Consider the following 19,370-nt stretch of genomic DNA (forward strand, 5'->3'; position numbering starts at 1 on the left):
AAATATTGGTTATCAGTATCGGGGTTTTTTGGCAAGGAAAATATTGGATATCGGTATTGGCCAAAAATGTAATATCGGTGCATCACTAGCACATATACATACTGTATCTGTGTACACCACACACACACACACACACACACACACACACACACACACACACACACACACACACACACACACACACACACACACACACACACACACACACACACACACACACACACACACACATAATACAGCCATTCTCCACGCCACGTGTGTGCCACACAGCCCAGACATCGTAGCTTTCGTATTGAGGAGGGAGAGGAAGTTTTTACAACTGTACCCAAAACCTCAGCAGTCTATGATGTGGGCTGTCTTGTTAGGCTGGTAGCGTCAGTGCTCAGTTCAGCTGAGGTCTCTTTTTTCTGTGTTTTTCTGTTGCCACAAAGCCACAGCTTTGGAAATCACGCTCCAAGCCTTGTGCTAATGTGTTTGTGTGGTTGTGAGAAGAGCCTGAGATGCTAATACCTTTAGCTCTACAAAGTACTAACCGCTAAACAGATTCTCCCACACTTTCTTTGAGTACATGTTTAGTACAGTCAAATCCTCATAGCATTATGGCATCTATTAATTCAGCTGCAAAACAACTTGAGCCATTTTGATTTGACCAATTTCCCAGGGACAACAATGGGGTCATTGGGTGTTATTGTATAACAGTAATGCGCCTAAACCCAGAATGGATGTCATCAGTGCTCAAAAATATGTTATTTTGATTTGATAACAGAAAGACCCTCACACTCTATGATCCTAATGATCACCTTTAATGGCAACGTTTCCATCCAGAGGATTTTCATCACGTCATCTTGGATTGAAATATAGTGTGCAGGCCTTTCTGTTATTTTTACAGTATGTACACTTTATTAATACAGCCCCTATACTTTTAAGGATGTGCGTACGACAACAAACATTGCTCCTGTCATCAGTACTTACCATTTCTCCAATTATTCCTGGAGGCCCTCGTTGGCCAGGATCCCCTGTTGGACCCTGGGTGGGATAAGAAAGAGAGAAAGAAAGAGAGAGGGGGGAGGCAAGACAGACAGGCAGAGAAAGAAAAATGTGTAACTCACAATAGGTCAAACAGTATTAATCAACACTTTTACTGAGTGTTGATTCATTGATCAGGCATTCATCTCAACTGCATTATGACATTTAAACCAGTATTCATGGTATACTACCCAGATGATGAGACTCTACCAAACCTAATGTAGGACCAAATATGCAGGGAAGGGGTTTCGCTCACCTGTGGGCCTGTCTTTCCCATCTCCCCAGCTGGTCCTGGGGGACCCTGCTCCTTCTGCAAGCACACAGAGAAGAAAACAGTGCCAGGAAGAACCAAAACACACCCTGCTGTATTTTATGACCCATATACTCTATAAGACCCTTCATGTCTCCCAAATGGCACCCTATTCCTCTTTATAGTGCACCATTTTTACCAAGACCCATAGGGCTCTGGTCAAAAGTAGTGCACTATATAGGGAATAAGGTGCCATTTAGAATGCATTCCCAGTCTAGTCCTAGTCATGGGTGTCCATTACTTACAGGCCAGCCAGCATAGAGCAAATGGTAGAAAGATGTTTGCTGGAAGAAACATGGAGACATGACAAATTATTTAAAGTTTCATGAGTCAGGAATCAAAACAATAAGAAAATGTAATGTATATTGATTCCTTCAACCATAATTCATAACATTGCCATATTAATGGGACATTTCACTCATAAATAAAAGTGTCAGCTGTTTTCAGACCTGGTTTTCTTATTTTTTTTCTGTGCCTTATTCTCTCAAGAAAAAGCACTGGGGCTAAAATCAAAGCTAGTTTTATCATCCCAACTCATTTGAAATAGATAGCAGTATCTATTCGCTGTCTGACCACATGGCTCAGTTCAAAGCCCAGAGTAACGAATGGCCTTTTATTCTTACACAGCATCTTTATTCAATAATGGCCATGCAGTTTTCTGTCACGCTGATAGTCATGCTGTACTATACAGCCTGCAGCTGCAGTCAGTCTCAGACTCAGAGCAGGCAGGGGGATTAAACTGATGAGGGATAGATGGAGCACCGGCTCACACGCACCAGCAGTGTGGGGTCAAAGAATGTACAGCTAGCCTGGGAAAACCTCTGGGCAATACCTGGGAAAACCTCTGGGCAATACCTGGGAAAACCTCTGGGCAATACCTGGGAAAACCTCTGGGCAATACCTGGGAAAACCTCTGGGCAATACCTGGGAATTTCAGGGAAAGTTACCAGAATTTTGCAACCCTGCACGGGCAGTCTATAGGGCCTAATACTGTATGTCCTTGTGGAGTTGAGGTAAGGAATCTGCATGCTTCCCATCCCAACAGTTTGTGTATATCTTTTTAGGATTGATTTTCTTACTTGAGAAATACTGCACCAAACATATTAGTTGGATATAAAAGTTTGCGACAAAGACCTCCTCAGCAAAAATGTGAAAATGAATTACAGATTTCGTGAGTTTTATCTAAGATTAATTTTGACTACATTGAGGCTACGTCATCTCAAAAGGGACAAACAGTACTACTGCCACCTTTTTCTAGTTTTTCAAGCGAAGGTCTTATAAAGGAGTATGCAAGGCACAGACGTTCACTTCACCTAGCCGCGTTCTGCTAGGAGCACACTGAACCTAGTATGCAGACGCCTTTAGGTGAGAGTTGGGGCAAGGTTGGGTTATTGCTGCGGGTGGGATTTGGGGGTGGAGTTGACATGTGACAGGTTTGAGTTGGGGGTTGGAGTGAGGCTGATTTTAAGTGAGATGGGGTGAGTTATTAGTATTTATTAGGGATCACCATTAGCTGTTGCCAAGGCAGCAGCTACTCTTCTTGGGGTCCAAACACATTAAGGCACTTACATCATACAAAACCCCCAAAATAAAACAGTACATCATATAACATTGTTACACCACGACAAATGTACAATACAATGCACGTGTATGTAGAGTGTGTGTCCATTTACATTTACATTTAAGTCATTTAGCAGACGCTCTTATCCAGAGCGACTTACAAATTGGTGCATTCACCTTATGACATCCAGTGGAACAGTCACTTTACAATAGTGCATCTAAATCTTAAAGGGGGGGATGAGAGGGATTACTTATCCTATCCTAGGTATTCCTTAAAGAGGTGGGGTTTCAGGTGTCTCCGGAAGGTGGTGATTGACTCCGCTGTCCTGGCGTCGTGAGGGAGTTTGTTCCACCATTGGGGGGCCAGAGCAGCGAACAGTTTTGACTGGGCTGAGCGGGAGCTGTACTTCCTCAGTGGTAGGGAGGCGAGCAGGCCAGAGGTGGATGAACGCAGTGCCCTTGTTTGGGTGTAGGGCCTGATCAGAGCCTGGAGGTACTGAGGTGCCGTTCCCCTCACAGCTCCGTAGGCAAGCACCATGGTCTTGTAGCGGATGCGAGCTTCAACTGGAAGCCAGTGGAGAGAGCGGAGGAGCGGGGTGACGTGAGAGAACTTGGGAAGGTTGAACACCAGACGGGCTGCGGCGTTCTGGATGAGTTGTAGGGGTTTAATGGCACAGGCAGGGAGCCCAGCCAACAGCGAGTTGCAGTAATCCAGACGGGAGATGACAAGTGCCTGGATTAGGACCTGCGCCGCTTCCTGTGTGAGGCAGGGTCGTACTCTGCGGATGTTGTAGAGCATGAACCTACAGGAACGGGCCACCGCCTTGATGTTAGTTGAGAACGACAGGGTGTTGTCCAGGATCACGCCAAGGTTCTTAGCGCTCTGGGAGGAGGACACAATGGAGTTGTCAACCGTGATGGCGAGATCATGGAACGGGCAGTCCTTCCCGGGAGGAAGAGCAGCTCCGTCTTGCCGAGGTTCAGCTTGAGGTGGTGATCCGTCATCCACACTGATATGTCTGCCAGACATGCAGAGATGCGATTCGCCACCTGGTCATCAGAAGGGGAAAGGAGAAGATTAATTGTGTGTCGTCTGCATAGCAATGATAGGAGAGACCATGTGAGGTTATGACAGAGCCAAGTGACTTGGTGTATAGCGAGAATAGGAGAGGGCCTAGAACAGAGCCCTGGGGACACCAGTGGTGAGAGCGCGTGGTGAGGAGACAGATTCTCGCCACGCCACCTGGTAGGAGCGACCTGTCAGGTAGGACGCAATCCAAGCGTGGGCCGCGCCGGAGATGCCCAATTCGGAGAGGGTGGAGAGGAGGATCTGATGGTTCACAGTATCGAAGGCAGCCGATAGATCTAGAAGGATGAGAGCATAGGAGAGAGAGTTAGCTTTAGCAGTGCGGAGCGCCTCCGTGATACAGAGGAGAGCAGTCTCAGTTGAATGACTAGTCTTGAAACCTGACTGATTTGGATCAAGAAGGTCATTCAGAGAGAGATAGCGGGAGAGCTGGCCAAGGACGGCACGTTCAAGAGTTTTAGAGAGAAAAGAAAGAAGGGATACTGGTCTGTAGTTGTTGACATCGGAGGGATCGAGTGTAGGTTTTTTCAGAAGGGGTGCAACTCTCGCTCTCTTGAAGACGGAAGGGACGTAGCCAGCGGTCAGGGATGAGTTGATGAGCGAGGTGAGGTAAGGGAGAAGGTCTCCGGAAATGGTCTGAAGAAGAGAGGAGGGGATAGGGTCAAGCGGGCAGGTTGTTGGGCGGCCGGCCGTCACAAGACGCGAGATTTCATCTGGAGAGAGAGGGGAGAAAGAGGTCAGAGCACAGGGTAGGGCAGTGTGAGCAGAACCAGCGGTGTCGTTTGACTTAGCAAACGAGGATCGGATGTCGTCGACCTTCTTTTCAAAATGGTTGACGAAGTCATCTGCAGAGAGGGAGGAGGGGGGATTCAGGAGGGAGGAGAAGGTGGCAAAGAGCTTCCTAGGGTTAGAGGCAGATTGGAATTTAGAGTGGTAGAAAGTGGCTTTAGCAGCAGAGACAGAGGAGGAAAATGTAGAGAGGAGGGAGTGAAAGGATGCCAGGTCCGCAGGGAGGCGAGTTTTCCTCCATTTCCGCTCGGCTGCCCGGAGCCCTGTTCTGTGAGCTCGCAATGAGTCATCGAGCCACGGAGCGGGAGGGGAGGACCGAGCCGGCCTGGAGGATAGGGGACATAGAGAGTCAAAGGATGCAGAGAGGGAGGAGAGGAGGGTTGAGGAGGCAGAATCAGGAGATAGGTTGGAGAAGGTTTGAGCAGAGGGAAGAGATGATAGGATGGAAGAGGAGAGAGTAGCGGGGGAGAGAGAGCGAAGGTTGGGACGGCGCGATACCATCCGAGTAGGGGCAGTGTGGGAGGTGTTGGATGAGAGCGAGAGGGAAAAGGATACAAGGTAGTGGTCGGAGACTTGGAAGGGAGTTGCAATGAGGTTAGTGGAAGAACAGCATCTAGTAAAGATGAGGTCGAGCGTATTGCCTGCCTTGTGAGTAGGGGGGGGAGGTGAGAGGGTGAGGTCAAAAGAGGAGAGGAGTGGAAAGAAGGAGGCAGAGAGGAATGAGTCAAAGGTAGACGTGGGGAGGTTAAAGTCGCCCAGAACTGTGAGAGGTGAGCCGTCCTCAGGAAAGGAGCTTATATCAAGGCATCAAGCTCATTGATGAACTCTCCGAGGGAACCTGGAGGGCGATAAATGATAAGGATGTTAAGCTTGAAAGGGCTGGTAACTGTGACAGCATGGAATTCAAAGGAGGCGATAGACAGATGGGTAAGGGGAGAAAGAGAGAATGACCACTTGGGAGAGATGAGGATCCCGGTGCCACCACCCCGCTGACCAGAAGCTCTCGGGGTGTGCGAGAACACGTGGGCGGACGAAGAGAGAGCAGTAGGAGTAGCAGTGTTGTCTGTGGTGATCCATGTTTCCGTCAGTGCCAAGAAGTCGAGGGACTGGAGGGAGGCATAGGCTGAGATGAACTCTGCCTTGTTGGCCGCAGATCGGCAGTTCCAGAGGCCACCGGAGACCTGGAACTCCACGTGGGTCGTGCGCGTTGGGACCACCAGATTAGGGTGGCCACGGCCACGCGGTGTGGAGCGTTTGTATGGTCTGTGCAGAGAGGAGAGAACAGGGATACACAGACACATAGTTGACAGGCTACAGATGAGGCTACGCTAATGCAAAGGAGATTGGAATGACAAGTGGACTACACGTCTCGAATGTTCAGAAAGTTAAGCTTACGTAGCAAGAATCTTATTGACTAAAATTATTAAAATGATACAGTACTGCTGAAGTAGGCTAGCTGGCAGTGGGTGCGTTGTTGACACTACACTAATCAAGTCGTTCCGTTGAGTGTAATAGTTTCGACAGTGCTGCTATTCGGGGGCTAGCTGGCTAGCTAGCAGTGTTGATTACGTTACGTTGCGTTAAAAGAACGACAATAGCTGGCTAGCTAACCTAGAAAATCGCTCTAGACTACACAATTATCTTTGATACAAAGACGGCTATGTAGCTAGCTATGTAGCTAGCTACGATCAAACAAATCAAACCGTTGTACTGTAATGAAATGAAATGAAAATGTGATACTACCTGTGAATGCGACCGGGTTGTTGAGTTCTATTCAGAAGACGTTGGCTAGCTGTTGGCTAGCTAGCAGAGTCTCCTACGTTAAGGACGACAAATAGCTGGCTAGCTAACCTCGGTAAATTAAGATAATCACTCTAAGACTACACACTCTAAACTACACAATTATCTTGGATACGAAGACAGCAAAGACAGCTATGTAGCTAGCTAACACTACACTAATCAAGTCGTTCAGTTGAGTGTAATAGTCCCTGTGTGTGTGTGCGTATGTGTGTGTGTGTGTCCCTGTGTGTGTCTCTTCACAGTTCACATTGTTCCATAAGGTGTAGTTGTATCTGTTTTTTAAATGTGATTTTACTGCTTGCATGAGTTATCTGATGTGGAATATAGTTCCATCTAGTCAAGGCTCTATGTAGTACTGTGGTCCTCCCATAGTCTGTTCTGGACTTGGGGACTGTGAAGAGAACTCTTGTGGCATGTCTTGTGGGGTATGCATAGGTATCTGAGCTGTGTGCTAGTAGTTTGAACAGACAGCTCGTGCATTGCCTGTAGGACTTGTTTTGTTAATAATGATGTCAAGGAAGCAGAGCATCGTTTTATTATGGACAGACCTTTCCCCATCTTAGCTACTGTTGCAACTATATGTTTTGACCATAACAGTTTACAGTCCAGGGTTACAACAAGCAGGTTAGTCTCCTCAACATGCTCAATTTACACATTATTCATTGCAAGATTTGGTTGAGGTTTAGAGTTCAGTGAATGGTTTGTCGCAAATACAATGATTTTAGTTTTTAGAAATATGTAATTCTAGGTAAAGCGTGAGCGTGAGGTTGGAGTAGGATTTGGGATGGAATGGGGGTTGTCAACTCACTCGAAAAGCAGCCCACTCCTCAATAGTGTTCTTCCACAGGTAGAAGGACGGGAGACCAGGTGGGCCGGGGGGGCCTGGATCCCCCTGTCGCCCTGCACGCCCCTCAGGCCCCAGCTGGCCCTGTGAGAAACATCATAGGTACTAGTTATCTACAACTAGAATGAGTAAGCTGAAGTCATACAGTCAGTCATAATGGACTGTGAGAGATTTTACAGGAGGACTTGGAGTCAAAGAGAGGCTGAAAAGCTAGGGGTTTATTGTTGTAAACATATGACATGTTATGTCAACTTCAGTCGTAAAACAATTAGCTACTCAGGCTCTGATCCTAACGCAGTTCCATAATTTACAAAGTCAAAGTTAAGGTGCATTCAAATGCGAGATCAAGCAGAGTAAAACAAAAAAAGGCCATTGTCATAAATTGAAGCCACCTCAAGTCATTCCAAAATGTCAGCTCCTCTTACCCTGTCACCTTTAAACCCACGTAAGCCAGCGTGACCGGGAAAGCCCTGGAGAAAGGAAAGGGAACAGAACATGTGAGACATTAAGTCAAGTTAACTCAGAGATGTAGTGGAGTGCAGAGGACTTCTTAACTTCTCAAATACAGAGATGTAGTGGAGTGCAGAGGACTTCTTAACTTCTCAAATACAGAGATGTAGTGGAGTGCAGAGGACTTCTTAACTTCTCAAATACAGAGATGTAGTGGAGTGCAGAGGACTTCTTAACTTCTCAAATACAGAGATGTAGTGGAGTGCAGAGGACTTCTTAACTTCTCAAATACAGAGATGATGTAGAGGACTGAGATGTAGTGGAGTGCAGAGGACTTCTTAACTTCTCAAATACAGAGATGTAGTGGAGTGCAGAGGACTTCTTAACTTCTCAAATACAGAGATGTAGTGGAGTGCAGAGGACTTCTTAACTTCTCAAATACAGAGATGTAGTGGAGTGCAGAGGACTTCTTATGAGATGTAGTGGAGTGCAGAGGACTTCTTAACTTCTCAAATACAGAGATGTAGTGGAGTGCAGAGATGACAGAGGACTTCTTAACTTCTCAAATACAGAGATGTAGTGGAGTGCAGAGGACTTCTTCTCAAATACAGAGATGTAGTGGAGTGCAGAGGACTTCTTAACTTCTCAAATACAGACTTCTTAACTTCTCAAATACAGAGATGTAGTGGAGTGCTTCTTAACTTCTCAAATACAGAGATGTAGTGGAGTGCAGAGGACTTCTTAACTTCTCAAATACAGAGATGTAGTGGAGTGCAGAGGACTTCTTAACTTCTCAGAGATGTAGTGGAGTGCAGAGGACTTCTTAACTTCTCAAATACAGAGATGTAGTGGAGTGCAGAGGACTTCTTAACTTCTCAAATACAGAGATGAGTGTGCAGAGGACTTCTTAGTGTAGAGTGCAGAGGACTTCTTAAATACTTCTCAAATACAGAGATGTAGTGGAGTGCAGAGGACTTCTTAACAGAGATTCTCAAATACAGAGATGTAGTGGAGTGCAGAGGACTTCTTAACTTCTCAAATACAGAGATGTAGTGGAGTGCAGAGGACTTCTTAACTTCTCAAATACAGAGATGTAGTGGAGTGCAGAGGACTTCTTAACTTCTCAAATACAGAGATGTAGTGGAGTGCAGAGGACTTCTTAACTTCTCAAATACAGAGATGTAGTGGAGTGCAGAGGACTTCTTAACTTCTCAAATACAGAGATGTGTAGTGGAGTGCAGAGGACTTCTTAACTTCTCAAATACAGAGATGTAGTGGAGTGCAGAGGACTTCTTAACTTCTCAAATACAGAGATGTAGTGGAGTGCAGAGGACTTCTTAACTTCTCAAATACAGAGATGTAGGAGTGGAGTGCAGAGGACTTCTTAACTTCTCAAATCTCAAATACAGAGATGTAGTGGAGTGCAGAGGACTTCTTAACTTCTCAAATACAGAGATGTAGTGGAGTGCAGAGGACTTCTTAACTTCTCAAATACAGAGATGTAGTGGAGTGCAGAGGACTTCTTAACTTCTCAAATACAGAGATGTAGTGGAGTGGAGTGCAGAGGACTTCTTAACTTCTCAAATACAGAGATGTAGTGGAGTGCAGAGGACTTCTTAACTTCTCAAATACAGAGATGTAGTGGAGTGCAGAGGACTTCTTAACTTCTCAAATACAGAGATGTAGTGGAGTGCAGAGGACTTCTTAACTTCTCAAATACAGAGATGTAGTGGAGTGCAGAGGACTTCTTAACTTCTCAAATACAGAGATGTAGTGGAGTGCAGAGGACTTCTTAACTTCTCAAATACAGAGATGTAGTGGAGTGCAGAGGACTGGAGATGTAGTGGAGTGCAGAGGACTTCTTAACTTCTCAAATCAAATGTAGTGGAGTGCAGAGATGTGTAGTGGAGTGCAGAGGACTTCTTAACTTCTCAAATACAGAGATGTAGTGGAGTGCAGAGGACTTCTTAACTTCTCAAATACAGAGATGTAGTGGAGTGCAGAGGACTTCTTAACTTCTCAAATACAGAGATGTAGTGGAGTGCAGAGGACTTCTTAACTTCTCAAATACAGAGATGTAGTGGAGTGCAGAGGACTTCTTAACTTCTCAAATACAGAGATGTAGCTCCTGTATCATACAATCAAACGTGAAGTAACCAATGCTCTTATAAAAGCTCAAGCACAACAAAAAACAACAACACATTGATCAACAGACTAAACTTAAAATCCAAATGAGTGTTGACAAAGAGCCCATCATATGCATCTACAGCTTAATATCGTACTGTTATAAACTACCAAATGTTTTACAACATCTACCCTGTCCACTATTAACAGACTGAGACAGGCAGCCAGAGGAGAGCAGCTGACCCCTGTAAAGCATTCCTTCACCAGGGTTTCCACCACGGCCCGCTGCCTATGAAAGTCAAAACACTTCCTCCCCACCGTTTAGCTCCAAACGTGCAGTAGTATCTAACAATTCACAACAATACACACAAATCTAACAGTAAAAGAATGGAATTAAGAAACAGAAATATTAGGATGAGCAATGTCGGAGTGGCATTGGCTAAATACAGTAGAATAGAATACAGCATATACATATGAAATGAGTAAAGCAGTATGTAAACATTATTATTGTCTAGTGTTCCATTATTAAAGTGACCAGTGTTCCATTAATAAAGTGACCAGTGATTCAATGTCTATGTATATAGGGCAGCAGGTTCTGGTCTTTTTAGTCAGCTATCATACACTAAGTGTACAAAACATCCCTCTCACTCCCTCTCTCTCTCCCTCTACCGCACCTGCTGTCTCGATCTCTGAATGCTTGGCTATGAAGAACCAACTGACATTTACTCCTGAGGTGCTGATCTGTTGCACCCTCTACAACCACTGTGATTATTATTTGACCCTGCTGGTCATCTACGAACATTTGAGCATCTTGAAGAACGATCTGGCCTTAATGGCCATGTACTCTTATAATCTCCACCTGGCACAGCCAGAAGAGGACTGGCCACCCCTCAGATCATGGTTCCTCTATAGGTTTCTTCCTAGGTTCCTCCCTTTTTAGGGAGTTTTTTCCTAGCCACCGTGCCTCTACATCTGCATTGCTTGCTGTTTGGGGATTTAGTCTGGGTTTCTATATGAGCACTTTGTGACATCTGCTGATGTAAAAAGGGCTTTAGAAATACATTTGACTGATTGATTAATTAAGAACACCTTCCTAATGTTGAGTTGCACCCCCTTTTGCCCTCAGAACAGCCCCAATTCGTCGGGACATAGATAAACTCAAGGTGTCGAAAGCATTCCACAGGGATGCTGGCCCATGTTGACTCCATTGCTTCCCACAGTTGTGTCAAGTTGGCTGGATGTCCTCTGTGTGGTGGACCATTCTTGATACACACGGGAAACTGTTGAGCATGAAAACCCAGCAGCATTGCAGTTCTTGACACACTCAAACTGGTGCGCCTGGCACCTACTACCATACCCCGTTAAAAAAAGGACAAATATTTTGTCTTGCCCATTCACCCTCTGAATGGCACCCATACACAATCCATGTTTCAATTGTCTCAAGGCTTAAAAATCATTATTTAACCTGTCTCCTCCCCTTCGTCTACACTGATTGAAGCAGATTTAACAAGTGACATCAATAAGGGATCATAGCTTTCACCTGGATTCATCTGGTCAGTCTGTGTCATGGAAAGAGGTGTTCCTAATGTTTAGTCCACTCAGTGTATATGTCATGTCAAATATCACAGAAGATTTACATGCAACGAGGACATTAAAATTTGTCCATGTCATTTGAGGGAGCTATAGCCAGACGAGCCTCACCTAACAGTCACACACACACACGCAAGCACACACACACACACACCCTCCGCAGGCCTGACATACAACACAATCGCCAGGACATATAGACCATAGCCTTGCTTTACATGAGAGGGGGCTTAATTATTGCAGCCTTCTCCACTACAGAGCCATTTACTTCTGGCCAGCAGGACATCTATCATGTTCGATACAGCCGGGATAAATCACAGTAATGGTGCCGAGTGATCCCAGGCTTTTATAGCAGCAAGAGAGCCAGGCTGAGGCTCCAGGACCAGGACCAAAATGGGCCAGATGTTGCTCCATCTGGGTCTGGTTCTGGCGGCCCTAAGGGCTTCACGCCCCCTCCACCAATCAAAGAGGCTTGTTGATATGCTTGCTGCGACTAATGCAGTGAAGGCATTGACACTTATGGTGCCATTTGGAGCTGTGGAGTAGCTAATGTAAGGAGAGGAACATGAAAGACATCAGGGTTAAATCATGTTTTAACAAGATCAAGGCTGTTGATTATATTCAGATTGATGCCGAACCTAAAGGCCAAACACAGAATATATTTTCGGATTTCATAATGCTCCATTCATTATTTTATGATGCGAAGGACTTTGTTATTTGTATTGAAAAGCGAATTTTACAAATAAAGTTATAAATATTATAATCATTATTACTATTATTATTATGTTAGGTTTGTTTTCTTGTTTACATAAAAAAAAAGTGGTAAGCAAGACAACGATCTCTGCTCTAACATCAAAACCACTAATGAACTGTCCCAAGCAGTAAGCATCACCCTCCATAAACATGAACATTAAAAGTTACACAACATGACACATGAGCACTGGCACTGCGAAAAAGTTGAGGAAGATGTTGAAGACACTTACCTCCTTTCCTGGGTGCCCCATTCGGCCTGGGGGCCCTCTCTGGAGCCTATACATCTGGCCATCAGAGCCCAGAAGCAGATCCCCTTCCCTGTGTACGATGGATACTGTGCGTGGGCGTTCTGGTCCTCGTTCCACAGTGATAGCCCGGTCAGGGTCTGGCTGGGTGGGGATGTGTGTGGTGGGTCTCCTCTCCTCAGTTACAGCCTCCACAGGGGGGGCAGGGGGCTCTGAGGTGGGGGTGAAGGCAGTCTGAGAAGGGGTCTGAGGCCACTCCACCTCCTCTCTCAGCAGGTTAGAGTCTGGGTGCTCCTGGTCCAGGGGGGTCTCTATCTGAGTCTTATCGACATGGGGAAACTCCACTGAGGGCTTCTTCGGGGAAAACCCAGGGTCCAAATCAATAATGATGTCATCCAAGGGTTTTGCGGGAAACAGGCCGACGCCCCTCCCTCCAGAGTCTTTTGTCTTCTTGTCCGTGGTGATGTTCTCCTCCAAGAGTTTGGAGGAGGGCTCAGGCTTGCCCTCATGGCTGCCTTTGGGGCCCTGACTGCTGGGTTTCCACTGAGGGTTGCGGTGTCCCCCCTGGAGGATTGGATCAGCCAGGTCTGTGTCCTCGTCCACCACAAAGACATCCCCTCGTCCCACCGAGCCTTTCTGGCGGGGACCCCATGTCCCGTCCCCACGCCGACTCCCACTCTGCCCAAACACATCCTATGGAAACAAAACATAAACACAAGTAATGTATTGTGGTCCTGAATATCAGTATATGAGATCATAGGATAGATTACATATTTATCAGAGATGTTTATTTCTTGTTGTGAATGCATAACTTGTGGAAAGCTGTGGAAAGAATTACTTAGAAAAAAAACATTTTAAAATACAATACACATCATTGACCTATCTATCAATCATGCATCCCTAGCCTCAGAGCATGTGCAGACCAGCTGGCTGGTGTGTTTTTCGGACATATTCCATATCTCCCTATCCCAGTCTGCTATCCCCACATGCTTCAAGATGGCCAACATTGTTCCTGTACCCAAGAAGGCAAAGGTAACTGAACTAAATGACTATCGTCCCGTAGCACTCACTTCTGCCATCATTAAGTGCTTTGAGAGACTAGTGGAGAAGGTGTAAAGTTGTAAGTTCCTCGGAGTACATATCACGGACAAACTGAAATGGTCCACCCATGCAGACAGTATAGTGGAGAAGGCGAAAAGCGCCTCTTCAACCTCAGGAGGCTGAAGTAATTTGGCATGTCACCTAAAACCTTCACAAACTTTTGCAATGCACAATTGAGAGCATACTGTCAGGCTGTATCATTGCCTGGTTCGGCAACTGCACCGCCCACAACCACAGGGCTCTCCAGAGAGTGGTGCGGTCTGCACAACGCATCACAGGGGGCAAAATACCTGCCCTCCAGGACACCTACAGCACCTGTTCACCCCGCTACCATCATCTCATACTGGCCAGAAAATTGTCAGTCTATTCTTCTTCTGAGAAATGAAGGCTATTCCATGCAAGAAATTGCCAAGAAACTGAAGATCTCGTACAATGCTATTCTATCCAGAATAGAAAGAGGAGTGGGAGGCCCTGGTGCACAACTTCAGTCAAGCAAGCCAAGTCCTAAGCATCCTCTCAAACTCCATGTGTGGGGGTAAATTTCTCGCTAGGTACTAGGTCCATATTTGATTTTTGATGGTAAGTTTGTCTATATACAAAGCAAAAGGTATATAGTAAAACTGAAGGTTAAATAAAATAACAGTATACAGTTTAAGTCAGAAGTTTACATACACCTTAGCCAAATACATTTAAACTCACTTTTTCACAATTCCTGACATTTAATCCTAGTAAAAAGTCCCTGTATAAGGTCAGATAGGATCACCACTTTATTTTAAGAATGTGAAATGTCAGAATAACAGTAGAGAGAATGATTTATTTAATATTTTATTTCTTTCAACACATTCTCAGTGGGTCAGAAGTTTACATACACTTAATTAGTATTTGGTAGCATTGCCTTCAAATGATTTAACTTGGGTCTGAAATGGTTCTCTTGTGGTGAAGGAGAGTTGGACCAAAATGCAGCGTGTAGATTGCGATCCATAATTTAATAAACAAACGTAACACGAATCTAAATACAAACACTACCAAAAAACAATAAACGTAACGAAAACCGAAACAGCCTATACTTGTGTACATAGAGACAGGAACAAGGACACTAAGTACAATCACCCACAACAAACTCAAAGAATATGGCTGCCTAAATATGGTTCCCAATCAGAGACAACGATAAACACCTGCCTCTGATTGAGAACCACTCCAGACAGCCATAGACTTTGCTAGATCACCCCACTAGCTACAATCCCAATATATACACACCACATACAAAAACCCATGCCACACTCTGGCCTGACCCAATACATTAAAATAAACACAAAATACTTTGACCAGGGCGTGACAGGGTCAAACATTTTGTGTAGCCTTCCACAAGCTTCCCACAATAAGTTGACTGAATTTTGGCCCATTCCCCGTGACAGAGCTGGCGTAACTGAGTCAGGGTGGTGTAGTCAGCGTGCTCGCACAAGCTTTTTCAGTTCTGCCCACACATTTTCTATAGGATTGAGATCAGGGCTTTGTGATGGCCACTCCAATACCTTGACTTTGTTGTCCTTAAGCCATTTTTCCACAACTTTGGAAGAATGCTTGGGGTCATTATCCATTTGGAAGACCCATTTGCGACCGAGCTTTAACTTCCTGACTGACGTCTTGAGATGTTGCTTCAATATATCCACATCATTTTCCATCCTCATGATGCCATCTATTTTCTGAAGTAAACCAGTCCCTCCTGCAGTAAAACACCCCTACAACATGATGCTGCTATCCCCGTGTTTCACGGTTGGGATGGTGTTCTTCGGCTTGCAAGCCTCCCCCTTTTTCCTCCAAACATAACGATGGTCATTATGGCCAAACAGTTCTATTTTTGTTTCATCAGACCAGAGGACATTTCTCCAAAAAGTACGATCTTTGTACCCATGTGCAGTTGCAAACCGTAGTCTGGCTTTATTATGGCGGTTTTGGAGCACTGGCTTCGTCCTTGCTGAGCGGCCTTTCAGGTTATGTCAATATAGATACTTTTGTACCTATTTCCTCCAGCATCTTCACAAGGTCCTTTGCTGTTGTTCTGGGATTGATTTGCCCTTTTCACACCAAAGTACGTTCATCTCTAGGAGACAGAATGCATCTCCTTCCTGAGCGGTATGACAGCTGCGTGGTCCCATGGTGTTTATACTTGCGTACTATTGTTTGTACAGATGAACGTGGTACCTTCAGGCGTTTGGAATCTGCTCCCAAGGATGAACCAGGTCTTGGCTGATTTATTTTGATTTTATTTATTTAGAAGAGGCACTGAGTTTGAAGGTAGGCCTTGAAATACATCCACAGGTACACCTCCAATTGCCTCAAATGATGTCAATTAGCCCATCAGAAGCTTCTAAAGCCATGACATAATTTTCTGGAATTTTCCAAGCTGTTTAAAGGCACAGTCAACTTAGCATATGTATACTTCTGACCCACTGGAATTGTGATACAAGTGAAATAATCTGTCTGTAAACAATTGTTGGAGAAATTACTTGTGTCATGCACAAAGTAGATGTCCTAACCGACTTGCCAAAACTTTAGGTTGTTAACAAGAAATTTGTGCAGTCATTGAAAAAACAAGTTTAATGATATTAGAATATTTTCGTTTCTCCATGCTTGTCTCAGAGCAGCGCGAAACTGTGCTGAAATAGATGTCCACAGCGGGAAGGCTACGTATTCTGTGCCGACTAGTGATATCTCTCTTCGGTTACACATCCGTGGAATAGCAGAACAGCATAACGGTCCGGGCAGCCCTTGCTGTGCCTGGTGAGCAGTTGATCTGTTGTCAGAAGAGGAATGGAAATGTCAGGGTGAACCGAAGACCTGACGACCCGCCATGTATGTTGACTCTGCCTGTCGGAGATGGAGTTCCAGTGCTCACAGGTGTGCCTTGCATGGATTGTGACTCCATCTCGTTCCTCGCCCTTCTCCTTTTCAATGCGTGAGTGAGTCAATGATTCCAATTATTCGTCTGACAAACAAAAAACTTTGCGTCCTGCAGGCCCAGGCATGGATCAAAGCTGGTGAGACATTCAATAACGCCATCTTCACAGACTAATCAACTGTGGCCCTTGAGCAATTTGCTCAAAATTGCCACAAAAAAGAGAGATCAAGAAGATTAACGAAAGCATAAAGATGTTGATGAAGAAATACTGTTCTGAGTTAGAAATGTAACACTTTAGTGTACTTAAGCATTGAATACATTGCAAGTTGAGGGATTTTCACAACAGTAGCCGGGCTATAAAAACTCTATTGTCCTGCTAATAGGAAACATTTGCATGATGGGCTACATTCTTTATTGTAACCACAATGTCACACATCATTTATATATATATCTACCTTTCCAATTACTTTTATAGTTTGGGATTTAGAAATGTGCGCTTTTAATTATTAGTTCCATTGTTTAGATCGAACGTGCAGACTTTTTTTCTTTAAATGATTGTTCTATGTAGGATGCTACATTTTAGAACAGTTGCAATTGTAAGTAGGCCTATTAAAGCCTCATAGCCTACCTCAGCCAGTTAAGTTATTTTATATAGGTCAAGGCTCCAAATAATCACACCTAGCTCGGCTATTAGACAATTCTTTAGTAAAGGTTGAATAGTCTATTGTTCAGCTAATAGCCCATCCTGCTACACTTATGAAAAACTAGTAATAATACTTTTCCCCCTTTCCTCATGTTAAATATTCCAATAGATAAAGTGTTTTTAGCCACAATCGGCCCCAACCCCAATTAATACATTTGGTCACAGTCGATAGCGTGCTGGACTTCGCGTTAGAATGTTGAGGGTTCAAAACCTGCTCCCTGCTTGTTTCATTACATTATTATGCCGGTCTCAGAGCAAATAGCCTGGATAGTTACTCCCATCTGGTTCCTCCCTCTCTTCCACACGTCATTCAGCACGCTTGTGGCCATGAATGTACTGTCTTTTTATTCTGTATATATGAATTACAAATCAGCCATTTCTTAAATCATTTTTCTAGTCTATTGCATAGTTACAATGTGTAATCATTGATGTCCCAGGAGTAGGAGTGGTGAACACTGTTGAAGTGTATAATTGTAATACATACATGCAGACACAGCATCATTAAAAGAATGGAGTTTGATACACCTGGTATTGGATATGACTGTAAAAAAACTTGCTAAATAGCCATTTTCGTAAATGAACTTTTTGACAAAAAAATATGCACAATCGTTTGTCTCTACATTAAAACTTCTTAGGGATCGGCATCCCGTCAACAGGACAGTTGTAAATCATGCAGCGCCTTGTGTCACGATTGCAGATTTTAGAGAAACAACAAATGTCGGTACATATAAGTGTCTTACATCGGCTGAACGCTTAAATTCGTATTAATATCACTGCACTGTCCAATTTACAGTAGCTATTACTGTGAAAACATGCCATGCTATTGTTTGAGGAGAGCTCCTATCAACAAAACACTTTTTCAACGCGATATGTTTGATAAATTCACCTCTGAATTTAAGGTCCATATAGCATGCACGATCGATTTTGTATTTCCACTCGTTCAATTTGCAAAGAAAATCATCTGTGAAAATCTAATCTAAACGTTGTTTCAACCAGTCAAATCACATGCGTATTTATTCCTCAGAGATCCTAGAACATAACCAGACTTCACTGTATCATTAGGGGTGTATTATATCCTACTGGACACCACACATTTGGTCAGAGAGCGACACCTTCATGGCACGCTGATGACGCGAGTGGTCTTCACTTGATCAACTGTAACTTTGCTAAATAAGAACAAATCGGGGTAAAACAAAGCTAGCTAGATAGCCAATGAGCTGGGATTTACGGGAGTATCCGGAGTACCCCTTATCTGTCGTAAAATGTAGCTGCTAACCTTCTGCCACAGCAAGCCTTTTCCTTTTGCCAACAATTCTACGAATATGGAGAGTTCTGAAGTTATGAACACTGGTTGTTTTGCAAATGTTGAACTTATAATAGGGCTACTATCTGTCTGAAACATACACTGCTGCCATCTTGTGGACACCATTGGAATTAACCAGAATGATGGCTAGATGTGGACCCTTTCTGTTGCATTTCATAGTTGGTGGTAGAGGGGGGAAAAACGGTTGTTTTTTTACATTCAATTCCCATTTCCACAAACTTCAAAGTGTTTCCTTCCAAATAGTATCAATAATATGCATATCCTTGCTTCAGGGCCTGAGCTACAGGCATTTAGATTAGTCCTTTTAGGCGAAAATAGAAAAAAATGTGTCTATTTGTTTTGTCAGCCGTCTTCGCTGAAGACAGTCACCAGAGACGGGTGGCTCACGTCAAATTTGCCATTGGAACCTCTCAATATGATTGGTCATATAAAAACCTTGGGATCCAAATGCATAATGAGTGCTCTAACTCTCCCTTGTGGTGGTCTGGAGCAATGAAGCCGTGATGCTGGCTACCTCTAAGTCCCGTGGTGTAAACTTGCAATTTTTAAAGGAGGAACCACTGCATGTGTACACCCTCCTCACTCAACTACCACAGTAAAAACATCACCTTTTTAGAACTGTGTACTTCCCTTCCCATTTCAACATATACACCATCTAACTACCTGTACACCATCTAACTACCTGTAACTGACCTCCGATGTTGAAACTCCTCATACAAAACAAGTCCACAACAACCTGAAGTTACATTCCCCTCCCTCCCAGTGCAC

The 19,370-nt window shown here is 44.3% G+C and overlaps 1 protein-coding gene across 1 annotated transcript in view; it reads right to left on the minus strand.

The window, feature by feature from the left end:
- Positions 1–19,370, minus strand: part of LOC124049045 (collagen alpha-1(I) chain-like) — a 134,975-nt gene that overhangs the window by 37,534 nt on the left and 78,071 nt on the right. The window contains exons 7-12 of the mRNA XM_046370348.1: positions 12,561–13,268; positions 7,842–7,886; positions 7,381–7,500; positions 1,582–1,620; positions 1,283–1,336; positions 973–1,026 (exon numbers count right to left, since the gene is read on the minus strand). Coding sequence (XP_046226304.1) covers positions 973–1,026; positions 1,283–1,336; positions 1,582–1,620; positions 7,381–7,500; positions 7,842–7,886; positions 12,561–13,268 — 1,020 coding nt within the window. The remainder of the gene's footprint in view (positions 1–972; positions 1,027–1,282; positions 1,337–1,581; positions 1,621–7,380; positions 7,501–7,841; positions 7,887–12,560; positions 13,269–19,370) is intronic.

Source organism: Oncorhynchus gorbuscha, linkage group LG11, assembly GCF_021184085.1.
Source record: "Oncorhynchus gorbuscha isolate QuinsamMale2020 ecotype Even-year linkage group LG11, OgorEven_v1.0, whole genome shotgun sequence".
NCBI classification, from domain to species: Eukaryota; Metazoa; Chordata; class Actinopteri; order Salmoniformes; family Salmonidae; genus Oncorhynchus; species Oncorhynchus gorbuscha.